This window comes from Protopterus annectens, chromosome 14.part0 (genome assembly GCF_019279795.1).
Source record: "Protopterus annectens isolate FY-2018-M chromosome 14.part0, PAN1.0, whole genome shotgun sequence".
NCBI lineage: Eukaryota > Metazoa > Chordata > Ceratodontiformes > Protopteridae > Protopterus > Protopterus annectens.
In genome coordinates this window covers 906,538,113-906,553,209 of record NC_056748.1, presented here as the reverse complement: position 1 = coordinate 906,553,209, position 15,097 = coordinate 906,538,113, and the positions used below count along the sequence as shown (strand labels likewise).

Genomic DNA, 15,097 nt, shown 5'->3' with positions numbered 1-15,097 from the left:
TAAGAAAAATTCCTTCTCTAGGTTATTTTAATTTATTTATTTTACACTCGTTTACCGGGAAAGTCCGACTGGACAAAATGTCTTTTGTCACAGGAGGCCTAGGGAGAAAGCTCCACATTTATAAATTGCACATATACAACGTACAGATACAAATTTTGATTCAATCTTAGATACAAACATAAAATGAAAAATACATGTTATACAGTTCACTAATACAATCATATAGTCTATGTAGGAATAAAAAGAATAGCAGTACTGCGATTGAAGGTAAAAATAACAAGCAAGTTAAATATACACATGCTTAGTGAGGTATACTATTCAAATATATATATATATATATATATATATATATATATATATATATATATATATATATATTCAAATGTTCTTTTTGCTGCCTTAAGACATCTATTTCCTAACCAGGGTTTGTGCAAGATTAGGTCGAAGATTCAGACAGGTGTGACTTGAGAAGTTTTTTTTAAGTCTTAGCAGATGCTCCGATATTTGATGGCAGGGAATTCCAAGTTTTGGCTATGGAGTTTGAGTAAAGTGAAACTCCAGCTGCATTGCTTGGTTTGGATATATTTAAGAAGGATTTGTTAGTGGAATGCAATACCCTGTTATTCGAGTAGTACATTAATAGATTTTGAAGTACTGATGTTTTTTTCTGGCTGATTTAGTATTTGATGGGCAAAGGAGAGTTGATTATAAGCAAGCAGATTTGGTAGTTCGAGCCAAGACAGTTGTTTTAAAGCTAGCGATGGGATCTGAAATCTGATTCTGTAGCAAACTTTGTGATTTTATTATAGCAAGTTTTGAGTTTTGCTAGGTGAGAATTTGTGAGGCATATAGTAGCGAAGAGATAAAATGGGTTCTTGCTATGGCAGCCTTTGAAGATTTGTTTATAACGTGCCGATTTCTGTACAGGGTTCCTAGCTTTTTGTGTTTTTTTTTTTTTTTTTTTATCAGTGATATGTGTATGCTGAATTTCATATTATGGTCAATGACCACTCCAAGTAATTCTGTTTGGGAAACTGGAAAAATAATTGTATGGTTTGATGATGATATACTGAGTGGTGGGTGGGGGTCTGCAGCTCTAGTTGGATTTTTTAGTTGCGAGTTTTGTTTTGTTAGGGTTATGTATAAGCTGTGCATTGTTTACCCAAGATACCACTGCAATGAATGACTGCTGCGTGATTTTTTTTGTGATTTTGTAGTGTTGGGGTGGCACAAATCAGGGTGGAATCGTCTGCATATTGAACTATTGAGGCAACCATGGTGGCAATATGAAGACTGTTAGTAAAGATATCAAGGAGAGGACCCAGAATAGATCCCTGTGGTACTCCCAAGGTTACAGACAGTACTGGGAGAGATTTTGTTGCCATTTTCCAGCCTGCTGGTGACCCATAGATATTGCTGGAACCAAGTAAGCACAGAATGGCTAAGTTTAAGTAGCAAGAGTGTAGTTATGAGTTTAGAATGAGAGACAGTATCAAAGCTTATGACAGATCAAAAAAGATGGAAGAAACTAAATTGCCTTCATTGCCATGATGGTTAATAATGTTAGTAAAGTTAAAAAGGGCAGTGGTGGTACTCTGATTAGGATGGAACCCATGCTGAGTGATAGACAGAAGATTGTTGGTTATCAGACAGTTTAAGACTTGTGAATGGTTGCATCTCTCAAGTATTTTAGGTCATGGTGGCAGTATAGCTACTGGCTGGTACTTTGATAATTCTGTAGAGTGTCCACCTTTATGTAGAGGGGTGATACTTCCAAAATTTGAGAGACTTGTCGTTCTGAAATGGATTGATTTATTAATATGGATACTGGATAGGATATTGCTTCTGCAGTGATTTTTAGATATTCAACAGATAAATAGTCAGTAGCAAGTGTAGGTATAAGCCTTTTGAGATACTTAACTATTGTGTTCATTGAGACAGGTTGGAAAGAGAAACTATTGGGATCAAGCATGGGTAATATGCGAGTTTAGGTAGGGAGACTAATTTATTGTTTGTGAAGGCTTACTTGAATTCAGTGAAGTATCTGTTAAATTGTGAGGCTATGCTGTCTTCAATATGGGTGAGTCTTGGGGAAGGGGTACTAGTTTGTCCTGGCTGTAGGATTTTTTTGACGGCAGACCAGAATATTTGTGGATTTTTTTGATTGGATACTGCTACAGTAATTTATTTTGTCCTAACATGTTTTTTAAATTTATTTCATGGCTCTAGATACATTTTTCGTGAGTTGTAGTTTTGTCATTGAGCCATTTCTCCCAGGCCTTCTCTCTAGTTTTTAACAGAGATCTTGTTTAGTTAGCCAAGGAGCATAATTGGATTTTGCACTTATTGTTCTGGGGAGGGGCAAGACGCTTAGGATACTGAGGAAGGGTGAGTTAATGTATTCAGCTGCAGTATCGAGAGGGAGATTTTTGAGTGGTGCCCAGCTGCATTTTTTAAACCAGTTATGAAGTCTTGTGGGATAATTTTTTTATCATCTTGGATTTGTTGGGTAGGTGATAAATTTTTGTGGATTTATTCGGTGTCGGAGAATGTAAGTGGAAAAAATGTCACTGAGGTTGTCTTGGAGACGGACAGAATTTAGGGATAAATTTGACCTGTTTGCAAGGATCCCATCCAGGATTGAATGTTTTTCTGATGTTTTATCTACTCTAGTACAAGTTTGGATGGTTTGAGAGAAACCGTGTAAGTTAATGTGGTCAGTGGGGTTTTGGAGCTACAGGAGAGCCAGTCCACATTAAAGTCACCCATTATAATTGTTCCTGAGGGAGGAATGTTGCTGTCAAATTTAGGATGTGCTCTAGAGTAGTCAGACTGTTCCCAGGTGGGATGTGATGTAGGCTCCCACTATGTTCAGATGTTTCTTTGGATTAATTGTTAATTTAGCAAACAGTATTTCAGGGATGTTAACGTTTGGGGTGGTTAAGTTTCTAAACTGAGATTGTTTTTGCATAGAAAGGCAATACCACCACCACCACTTTTCTGTTGTCTAGCTAGCCTATGTATATTGTATCCTGGGGGAATACTTTGTTGCTAAAGATGTCTGGTTTTAACCAGGTTTCTGTTATAAGGGCTATATCTGGAATATATAGAGCAAGGGTGGCATGCAAATTTTGAATTTTGTTCATGGAGCTTCTGATATTTATATTAAGTAGTAGTAAGTCAGTACCTTTTCTGGGGAGAGTTAATAGTTGTTGGGGATGGGTTGGGGTGTGAAGATCTAGATGGGCTGTATTGGTTTGGGGGCCATGGTTGGGGTGAATATTCCCACCAAGTATGAGCTGTGATGCAATGTGAACTATACATTTTTAAGTATTTTCATATAAACTTATTGTATTTCTCTGTAACATTAAGACAAGATTGTTGTATGAGTAAGGTAAATAGCACATGGCTTATGTTTATGGCATTATATATAGTGGGTACTAGTATTACATTTAATTGTAGTGGGTATGAGAAGAGATAGTGCACATAAATTGTGTCTTAAGTTCTGTATGATAAAAGATTATGTGAGCTGTAACAGTTAGAAATTGCTTACTACTCGTGCTTCTGAGTTGTCGAAGTTAAAGTAATAATGTTATAGGTGGGTAGTAATAATTGTTGGTTACAACTGAGTTTTGATATGTGGAGGATTTAAAACGTATTTGGTCTGGTTATGATTTAGTACGTTAAAATACGTAAGTTAAGTAAGAGGAGTGTGATATATGAGAGTTAGTACAATACAATATAATTGGATAATTGGAATGACAAATATGGATTTTTCTTTGTTGTGGTCGGATTTCTTATTTAGGGGGAGTGGTTATTTGGAAATAACTTTAGGCATATTGGGGCTGGGCGGGAAATGGGAGTAGGGTAGGGGAGCGGAGACAGCCCAAGTGAAGCGAGGGTGAACAAAGTGGGCAGAGCCAGGTCAGTGTGCTTGGAACCAGACAAAATAATCAACAAAATGGTCTGAGTTGAAGATGGGTAGGAAGTTAAAGGAACTGTAAGTTCTTTAGTAATTTTTAGTTTTAAAGCAAGTAGTTATTTATTTGTAAACAACACTCTGGGGAAATTGTAACATACTACAGTAATCACATATAGGGTAATTTTTCTTAATATTACACACTAGCAACACCTATAATAATAAAACCTACAGTTTTAGGTAATTAAGCTTACTATTTTGCCCAACAACTAAGTGCAGAAAAAATGCAGCTATAAGGTGGTTTTACTAGCAACAGCTATAAGGAGAAAAACTACAGCTATATGCAAATAAGTTTACTATTTTGCCAAACAAGTAATCAGAGAAAAATACAGCTACAGGTAATTTAACTTACTGTTTTACCCAACAACAACTAAGGGGAGAAAAATGCATGTAGAGTTTATCAGATTTGGGGTGTAGATAAAACAGATGCTGCTTCAATCTCTTTCCTGGCGGTGTGCTCTCTCAAATACCCTAATAACAAAATTTAGTTAAATAATCAGAATCCCGATTGTGACCTACATAGATTTTTTTTTTGATGCTGCAAGTTTCTTTCGTCCAGCACTTTACAGTTCCTGGTTGACTGAGTTCACCAAGCGCAGTTAAAAGAAATTACAGTTGGAACACTGGATATTTTCAGGGATAGTTGCTAGAGTGAGTGTACTGTAAAGAAAAGGTATGGAATGAGTATGTTTACTGATATCTACGCTAGTAAGGCACTATTTAAACAACAAAAAAAAAACTCTCCTCACTTACTCTAAGCATCTCTTATGGCAGCCACGGTATGAAATATTACACATATAAATTCTAGCAGTATTTAAGTAAAAGGAACAACCAAGACTTGCAGTAAAATAGGGAGATATGCATACAGATACAATTAGTAAACTTAATACTTAATGCAATTCTTATGGCAGCTATGGCACAACACATTACACTTATGGAAAGTACAGTTTTGTACCTACCATAAATGTAGATGTTCGAGTGTATACCCTGCTACAGTCATCACACTTGGGTTATCCTGCCGTCAGGAGGTCCCGCAGTCGGCCGGAATTCCAAAGTCTTGGTCCGACGTCAGTTGCTGTCGCTTCTTCCCTGACGTCAGAGCATCAGGGGTATATCAGAAGCATCCGACGCCATTTTCTTCATTTGATGAACTTACTGTAACAGTGGATGTTCGAATGATAACTGCTGCAGTAGCTGCTCCCTCCTTTCTTAGACTTCTACCTCCTATACCTTCCTGTACCTCTACAGCAAGAACTGCTTTTAAAAATCAACATTTGTTTACTTCCTGAGGCACACAGTGCCCAAAATGTTTACAGTTGTCACACTACGTTAAACGATCCACCTTTGGGTACATGACACAGTCTGTGTGTCCTGCAAGGATGGATTTTGTGTCCAAACTTAGAACACTTGGAGACTCAAAGCCTTATCCATTGCAAAACTAAGCCAAGGAACCAAATGCACCACCACAAAAAGAAACAAGCAGTAAGAAAATTTGTATAATTTAGGAAAAAAATAAACAGCAACTTCCTGTCAAAAGTATAAGAAAGTTAATTACAGATCTGAACATACGCAAAATAACAAGACATTTAAGAACTGAACCAGACAGAAAATAAAACACAAAACAAAATAATCTTTTCACAAAAGCACACACTAGTCAAAAGAATAAGTCTCTACAAAAAAAATCTTTCCACAACAAACATCACGATCAGAGGGAAACAGATGGGTGTGGGGGGGTAGAATTAGAGGTCTATCTGCTGGAATTGAAGGTGAGGTCTAACAAAATATTTTGAAAACAAGTATTTTTTGTACTAGATCAATTAAACAGCAAGGAAACAATGATCTGTGCAGTAATAATGCAAAATGATGTGCTTGTTTCTAAAAAGCATAAATAAAGCTCAAGCCTTTTAGGTGAAAGCAGCAAATGAGATATGGAGATGTGAGGCACGAGGAGCATTTAGGGAGACAGGGAAGGAGCTACAGAGTTTTCATTCTGCCCTATGATGAAATAGCGATCATTTGCACTTTGACAGTGGAATAACTAGATCAGCTGTGGAAAAGTTTAGACAAAACTTATGGAAGGAATAGGTAACAAGAGAAGAGGTCTAAATAGAAAAAGATCTTCTTAGTGAATTATTTTTGAGAAGCTGATATGATCTGAATAATCTACATTGTGAGCTTGGCATCTCTGGCTAAAGCTAAATCTGGAGGAACCAAGCAGTTAATTTCATGGCTCTCTGATCCAGAGGAGGCAGACCAGATGGGTGTGTTAACAGGTTTGGACACTGACCCAATATCCATGCGGATGCACTAAAAGAGGCCACAGGAAGGGAACCACATTTGCCAGGGCTGGAATGGAGTAAAAAGAATCACTCTGGCCTTGCACATTCTTGTCTTCTGTACAAATTTGTTCACTAGTGGCAACTGGGGAAAGGCATCTAGGAAACCTCAGAACCAACTGTGGACTACAGTATCTGAGGCGGGATCAGGGCAAAGTAACTGCTGCATTTGTTGTTTAGGTGTGATGCAGAGGCGCTGTAGTAAGGTTGGCCCCAGCAATGAAAAATCAAGGTCGTCTGTGTTGGACTGAAGGACCACTCTTGAGGCATTAACATAGTTCTGCTCAACTTGTCAGCTAGTACACTGGACATCCCCAGAACATGCATTGCTATTAGAAGGTAATGAGAAGACACTATCTATTGCCAAACTCTCACAGCCTCCTGACATGGAGGATAGGAGTGTGTTCCCCCCTATTTTTTGATGTACTAGAAATGCTGACATGTCTGTGTGTACAGAAATCAAACCTTTGGGGAGGCCATACTGGAATGCTGCAACACTAGGAGGACTAACATCATCTCCAAGACACTGATGTGAAGATTGTCCTCTGTGTGTGACCAAGTACCTTGGCTCGTCTTTCCTTCAAAATGTCCCTCCAACCTAGACAACCGGGGGGCTGTGGTGAGATTGAAAGGCAGGGGGCTGAATTGAAAATGACTGGCCCCCAGCCAGAAATGACGTAATCTTCTTGAATGTGTCTCTATCTTTACATGATAGCATACATCCTGGAGATCAATGGAGCACATCCAATCGTCCTTCCTCAGTAGAGGCAAAATGGATTGAACTGTGAACATCTGGAATTTTTGGCTGTTTTACAAATTGGTTTAAATGACTCAGCCCCAGAATGGGTCTGAGGTCCCTGTTTTTTTTTTTTTTTTTACGGGGGTACTAAAAAGTACCTTGAGTAGGCTCTGGACTCTAATTTGTTTTCAGGAACCAGTTGAATGACTCTTTCTTAGCAGCTTAGAAATTTCTGTTGCTGTGGCCTCCCACAGATGGGTTGGAACATCAGAAACTCTCTTTTTAATGGAGGAAGGAAAAAGGAAACTGAATAGTCTCTGGTAATTATGCTTAGCACTCAAAAATCTGTTATGTTTTGCCAGGCTTGTGGGAACATGGATAAATGCCCCCCACCCCAACTGCCACCAGAGTGCAGCAGTCGGGTAACCCTTCAGGGGTGCAGATAGGGTTTCTCTACGAATGGATATTGAAAGCCCTGCTTGTGCAGCCCATCATTGCCTCTACCGTGATGCTCACTGTAGTTGCATACTCCTCTGCCATGAGAAGGTCTATCCCCAGGGCTGTCATGATAGCTCTGTGACTTATGGAAGCACATTTTCTTTCCAGCTCTTTGATTTCTAGAAAAGGTTCTCTGAGGGGTCCAGAAATGGTTTTCACTGCAGTGTGTGTCTTACCATCTTACTGACTCCTTAGAAAGCTCTTTGGTTAAATCTGTCTGAAATCTAGTAACAAGGGCCAAATAATTCAGTGTTCTATATGCGAAAGCCGCTGAAGCATACTGTTAGGGGGACAGACCAAGGAAATTTCCTCCAACAGTTCCTTTTTAGTGGCTGCCACTACCACCATCCCATCCACCAATGGACCTTTGCTCCAAGGTTTCCTTTTCTTTGGTACACCCAATATGTTTTTTGGGATCAGTTCCACCACGTCAGGGTCTTTCCATGCTCATTGAGCCATGAGGTCAATGAGGGGGGGGTCAATGGTAGTAAGACCTAAGATGAACCTGAACCAGAACCAAAGGCTTCCAAGAACACAGAAACATCTGCTGAAGGATTATTGGTGGACCATCCGCCTCTCTGCTTCATCAATTCAAAGATCTCACTGAAAGTGACATCTGATTGGAGATCTAGGGAAGCCTTCTCCTTCATCCAAGTCCATGCCTTCAGTGAAAGACTCTAGTGATGAGTCTATGTCCTTCTGCTTGCACATCTGTGTCTTGTGAACCGGTTCCTGTGGGAGAGCAGAAGGTTCCAAATTACACTGTGGCATGCAGCCTGAGAAACCTGTGGTACCAACTGTCCCTGTGTGATGGTGATGGGAAGTAGAAGCAGAGTCCTGTGGGGTTCAAAACCTCAAAGACCACAGATGACATTGACTCTGTAGTGGTCCGCCTAACCTCAGATAGTACAGTTGTCTTGGAATCAATGGGTCTCAATCCTGAAGATGAACTTGGAGCTGAGCTATCTAGTGCTGAAGCCCCATAGGGCAGGGACTGTTCCACCTTCAGTGTCAACCCATCCCTTTGAACCCCGGCATTAATACTTCAGCTCAGAGTCTCTTCCAGATCTGAACATATCAAAGTTGAAAGAGGAAGGGAGGCTGTAGTACTTAAGCAACTCAGACTGTCGACTCTGACAAAGATGCCCCGGGACAGGTCGGAGTAGTAGCTGGACCAAGGTTCGGTACGTTTCCAGAGGACAGTACCAAGAGAACCCCAAGCTGGACTTGCATTCTAAGGAATTTCCTCATCAACGTGACAACAACTTTTTTGGTTAGGCTGCTGGAAGACAGGGTAGAAGAAGCCAGCAATGGTGGTCACAAATACCTCTGCTCCTGGAGTATGGGACAGTGGAACTTTGGACTTATCAGTTCTGGAGAAAAGGAGTTGAAAAGGTGAGGGATGGACCCAAGAAAAAGTCAACTCCAACTATCAAGGATTTTTCCAATCTGTCCTGGATGGCAACATCGTATCGGTGGAGCATTTCCTAAATTTTTCAGGATCCAATTTATCCTTTTCCTTTTCTTTCATCTTCTCCTTCTGTTTTTCCTTTTTGTTCTCCTCTCTCTTTTTCTTTCTCTTTCTACTTGCCTTTCCGTCTTTCATCTTGCTTATTGGCTGGAGAAGAGGCAGTGGAAGAAATATGTCCATGGAGGGAGAAGACCCTTGACAATGAGCTTCTTCCTCATAGTCTGGTGTGCCCGGACGCTGAATGAGGCGTAAGCTTGACATCAATGTAACAAACTCTCTAAACCACTAAAACCTACCAACCTAACAAACTTAACTGCCTATCCTATCAATTAGTCTAAACTATGAAAAACTACTAGCAAAAACACCTTAATCCTAAATAAACTGGAAAGAAAATTTCTTGGTAGTGGAAAGAGTAAAGAAACAACTGAAATATCAGACAAAGGATACTACTTGTATGATAGCCCTCCAAAGACATGACCAAAGCCTTCAAGTGGCAAACAAGATCTCAGGTACTAAGATGGAGTGGAAGAAATTATGAGTAGGGGGGAATTGTTGCTCTGGAAGCAAGAAACTTCAGTCAGTGCCGAGGTCAGATCCCATCAGATCTGACAACCCATAGCTGAACTTGATGAAAATAGATAACACAGGATATACATTTAATGCAGTGTTTGGCAACTTGTGTGGCCTGATTAAGTAAAGACACAATATCTGTTGTTTAAGAATCAGTCCATTGTGGGTACACCACTACCTTAAGGAACTGAGGATGGATATCAAATACTTGGTCATTTGGTTTTGGTAATTTATACCCCTGAATGCCAAAATAGAGGTAGTATAAACCTTTTCACCTCACCTATCCACAGCTCTACTAGACGTTTCTGAAGGGAGGGGTGTTGGCATTAGGTAGTGGCTTAGGTTTATCAGAGAGATACACTTGTAGTAGATGGGTCTGGCACAGGATGTTTCAACAAGAATTTACGATCACCAGGGGCTTTATAAAATCTGTTAGGCCTTTTGGGGACAGGAGGCTGTAGTACCTTTTCTGAACCTCTGCAATATGCCTAGACTCCCACTCCAAATGTTTCATCATGTTCAATATTGGCTCCCTAAAAGCAGCTTCTTCCACAGCAGAGTCGGGAGAAAGGGAGCCTTCACCCTCAGAATGGAGCTGATTGAGGCAGTGGATCTGAAATGAATATGCCAGGGAATGGTTTGAATCCGAAGCCTCCTCATCTTCAGAAGATGAATCCACAGCAACCATTTCAGGGGTGATGGGTGCAGCTTGAAAGAAATGGACGGTGCCTTCAGGGTCATAATGGTCTAGTACAGGCCTTCAAAAAACTCTATGCATTCCTTCTCCCTAAGAGGAGGGGGAGAAGTTACATGTTTATTTTTTTGGCATTTCTTCCTAGGCATGACATCCACCTAAATCAAGTGTGGTGGTTCAGATCCCTGACGTTAAGTTTACCTGGGATCTCCTCCCTAACTAGTATCTGGGGAATGCCCGCTGGGTCTCCTGAGATGATGATGCGTCTCAGCTTTAGCTTCAGGTTCCTCAGTTCCAACAGCCTCTCATGCTATACTGGCCCACTGACTGGGTCTCAGTAGAGGACATCTGAGAAGGAACCAGATGTACCATGGGTTCTGAAACCTCAGTGAGTACATCAGAGTCAGAAAGAGTCTACTGATTTTCTGGCCTAGGCATTTTAAGCTTCTTAAATGTCAAGAGGTATGTGCGAGGAAGTGGAATCTACCATCTTGGAGTGGGCCAAGTGCTGAAGACACTAGCTCTCCAGGAAAGTACATGGTGAGGACAAATGGTATTGCAACATCTTCGGTACAAATGATTGGCAAATGGAATAGTCCTTGATGTCGTGTTCTGCTCCTAAGCAGAAAAGACACTGGGTATATGCAAGTCTTTGTCTACCTCATTCGCACTAGTTCACATGTAACATTTGTAAACGAAATCAATTTAGAGAAGAAAATTAAGGTTCCCCAATGGGATACTTATCTGTTTATTTAAAGCAAAGGTACCAACAACCAAACAACAAATAGTCCAATGGATATGCAGCCTGCTTTCAGGCTGCTGGTAAGACACTCTTGAGGAATTACTCTCATACGTCCACCTATATAGTTGCACATTTATGAGCAGAAGTCACGTCAGATGTATAATCCTAGGAAGTCAAAGCTTTGGTACCCTGGCCAGATGTTGGAGGTGATAAACCTATTTATGATGAATAATGCAACAGTGATTTCAGTCAGGACATCTGGTGCACATTCATTAACAGTAACATTCAACTGTTAGCGTTTTTCAAAATTTATATATATCTGTACATTAGTTAAAAGTATCAAAGTTAAATAATTTATTTTCTTCACAGTTTATGAAATGGTTCTAATCAGCTTTCTTACTGTACTAAACCTATGTGACAAAGTACCCCCCCCCCAAAAAAAAAAAACCACAGTGGAAACAAAAATATTCTGTAAATATGCCTTTACCTACTTACTATTCAAAGTCCTACACAAAGAGAATATGTTCACTCCCTGCTGAGCTATGAAATATACTGCAATGTGGAAATTCATAAGCAACGACAGTGTATAAATAAACTGTGTAACACAGCAATAATCATTCATGTCACAACCCAATTTTCAAAGTTACTGCTTGAGCAGTAACTAAAATTAATAAGCATATTTTTAGAACACAGCAAAAATACAGATTAATGTTCAAAGAAACTAATCAGAGATAAAAATATTCTCAAGAACCAGAAATGCAACCAGATACAACTAAAATACAGAAATACATGATTCATTTGGATGAAAACCTGGCAGAATAACTTTTGCTATACTTACTGTCTGGTAGCTGTACTTCTCGGTATCTGACTAACTGACTAGGAAGAAGGGGCTTGGTGTGAAGATGTTCAATAAGGGTATCCTCTACCATCTGTACAATGCCCAGTGCAACCTGAAAGGGAAAAAATCATTAATATTAATCATGCAGAAAGTACTTCTTAAAATAATCAATTAGCAGTTACATAAAACGATATACAGCTTTGTAGCTGTATGCTAGAATGAAAAGATCGCTTGCTGCATGACACTCATAAAAGGAATGGGAATAAACCAGATTTACTAATCAACCCAGTCCTCTGCTTCAGTTGCCACTCTACCAGAATTTGTAAGTTGTGATCCCTTTACACTGGCCACTAAAAAGTATGACCACTTTTCTTAAAAAAGACTCCCAGTAAAAATCACCCAACAGACGTTTGAATGATCATTGCTACAAGTAGCCTAAGCTATACGTGCACAGAATACAACAGCCAACAAGCTCCCAAAACTTCATGGCACCATCTATACAACCAAACCATTTAGTCAGCTCAATGTGAAAAGCAAAGTTTGAGCACCAAGCCCTTCACAGCTTTCATGCCAGTGGAGAAAGGGAGGCTAAGCCCTGAGAGGACATTGTTAGGAAAGTAAAAATGTTCACACACTAGCAAAAAAACCCATAACCAAACAATAAGGGGGTGAAGTGGCTACTACAGCAGAGATCACTGGAACATCTACTGTTATAAGTTTACTTACACAATTGTACTATGTTCATTATTATGATCACTGCTGCAGTAGCCTACGCAATATGGGTAGATAACCACCGCTTAGAAGAACTGTGAGGAGGAAAAAGGGCACAGGAGCCCCTGGAAGATGGTCTGAGCAAAGCCTGTCCTAGATATGGAATAGGAATCTAGTTTATAGTGCCTTGTAAAAGTATACCAGAGGACCAAGTTGTTGCCTCTAGAATGTTTCTAAATCCATTCCTTTCCAAACAGCTAAGGCCCTGGTAGAATTAGCCCTAACCCGGTCTGGAATAGTTTTTGTGGTGGGAATAAAAAAAGTGAGCTGGCTCAAATGGAACAAGCATTTCCAGCACAAAGTTACGATCCCAAGGAAGAGCCACTGTTTTATGGGAGGCTTCTCATGCAACACTCCTTCCAAAAACACTTTCACATGAGGGTGCACTGAAAAAGGGGGATCCATGGGCAGACAAGCTGAAACGGCTGACAAGTGAACCTTGACTGAACAGTACAACAGGCCACAGGACAGTAACTTAAATTCAGCCTTGAACAGTTGATGGTTATGTTGTTGGCACCAACTAGAAAATGTTTTCCATTTGTAATGTATGATTTTATAGTAGCAGGCATTACTGCCTCCTTTAATACCTGCAGCATGTCCTCAAAGAAAAGGTGCCTAAAAGGTATTAAAACTCTGATCTAAGCTGTCAACTGTAGGTGGCTGGGATTCAGGATTTATCAAACACACTTGGTCTTGTGTGAGTAAATCTAGTCTGTCAAGAAGCTTGTGATAATTGCCTTGACCATTTCCAAAAGAAGGGAGAACCAGTCTTGCATGACCCAGAAGGAAGTCAATACAATTATCTTTTACAGCGTCCTTTTGAATTTTCAGAATGACCCTGGATATCAGTGGAAAGGGTAGAAAAGCATACAAGAGCATTCCTGTTCATAGAAAAGAAAAAGCATTTGTTTTCCAGGCCTTCATACACAGATTACTGGAGCACAATTTTGTGAACTGACTGTTAACAGCAGAGGAAAACAAATCTATTTGAGGTGTTCCAACAACTAGATCAATTGCTGGAAGACAACTTGATACAATGTCCATTTGTGAGGGTCTGTCCTGGTCCTGTTTAACTTGTATGCCACACAAATTTGCTCTGTTGGTACGCAAGAAACTTGTATGCCACACAAATTTGCTCTGTTGGTATGCAAGATGCCTACAGAGTATGATTGTGTTAAAAAGCTAGATCGCAGGTTACCATGATTAGTTTACACAGGAGTAAGAGCTGGTTCTCCCATGTTTATGTACCATATCACTGCGGTGTTGACTATAAACACCTGAAGACATACCAGAGACTTGAAATGGTTGAGAAAGTTGAAAGCATCTTTAAGAGCCAACATCTCTTTTATTGTTTGTGTGCCTTTTTTTGTTCCAGAGACCTTCACTTTTATGCCCATAAACATCTCTCTCTCCAAGCAAAGCTTGAAGAATCTGCTGTGACTAAATGTACAGGAGCAGGAAGGAAGAATGAAGACCTGGATTTTGAAAAAGTTGGTGTCAACACCACATCATTTCCCTTTTCAGAAATGCCAAAACTGAAATTTGAAACATCAGGAGATACTGATGCTGTAACCAGATAGATTTCAAGTATTGTTGAATTTTTTCCCATGTAGTGTTGCAAAAGATATCATGAGTATCACAGATGCCATGACACACACAATCTTGAGAAATTCCCTTGCTGAGACGGAAGTCTGAGCAGAAATACTCAGGAAAAGATCTAAACACAGACTTATTTTTTCCTGTGGAAGAAAACCTCTTTGAATGGAGGTGTCCAGAGATACTCCAGGAAAAGAATCCTCTGGGATGGAGTCATACAATACTTCTGTTAGCTCACTTGTAATCCCAGCCTATGTATGAGATTCCTTTACCAAATAAGAGATTCCTAACACTATGAAAAAAGACTCTGCAAAGATAAGTAGTCTAAATATGGAAAAATGTGAATACCTTACAGTCTTGCAATAGGTTATAGGTTCATAGGTTCATACTAGGCTATCTGCCCAAGGGCATTTATAAGCCTAGCCCATAGTTATGTGGCTTTCGCCACCCCTTTAGTTTGAATAAAAACTATGCCTATCATTTTTCTGTGCCTCTGTCAAGCAGTGACACTGAAGTAATCCCTGGGGTATATCTGCGATCTCCCATCCATTGGTCAAGATTCCTCTTGAACAAGGCCAGCGAGGTGCTCTGCCTCACATGTACCGGGATTTTGTTCCACAGCATAGGGAGTCTCTGGGTGATGAATCTGTCCCTCCAGCACGTTCTATTTATAACCGTGTCAAGGTTTAAGTCTCCCGCCCTTGTGGTTCTGAGGATCTAGATTTTTGAGGTGAAGCATATTCATCAAATCTGGGTTTGACATGGCCTTATATGTCAGGCACAGGTCACCTCTGAGCAAGCGGTATGAGACTGAATAGAGCTGGAGTTCTTTCAGTCGGGCAGCATAAGACATATTTTGAGAC

General features: G+C 40.0%; 1 protein-coding gene across 6 annotated transcripts in view; it reads right to left on the bottom strand.

Moving 5' to 3' along the window:
• The window catches only part of IDE (insulin degrading enzyme), a 3,524,264-nt gene that overhangs the window by 515,960 nt on the left and 2,993,207 nt on the right, over positions 1 to 15,097 (bottom strand). For all 6 annotated transcript variants that reach the window (XM_044056694.1, XM_044056696.1, XM_044056693.1 and 3 more), the window contains one exon: positions 11,868 to 11,979. In XM_044056694.1, the coding sequence (XP_043912629.1) occupies positions 11,868 to 11,979 (112 nt within the window). The remainder of the gene's footprint in view (positions 1 to 11,867; positions 11,980 to 15,097) is intronic.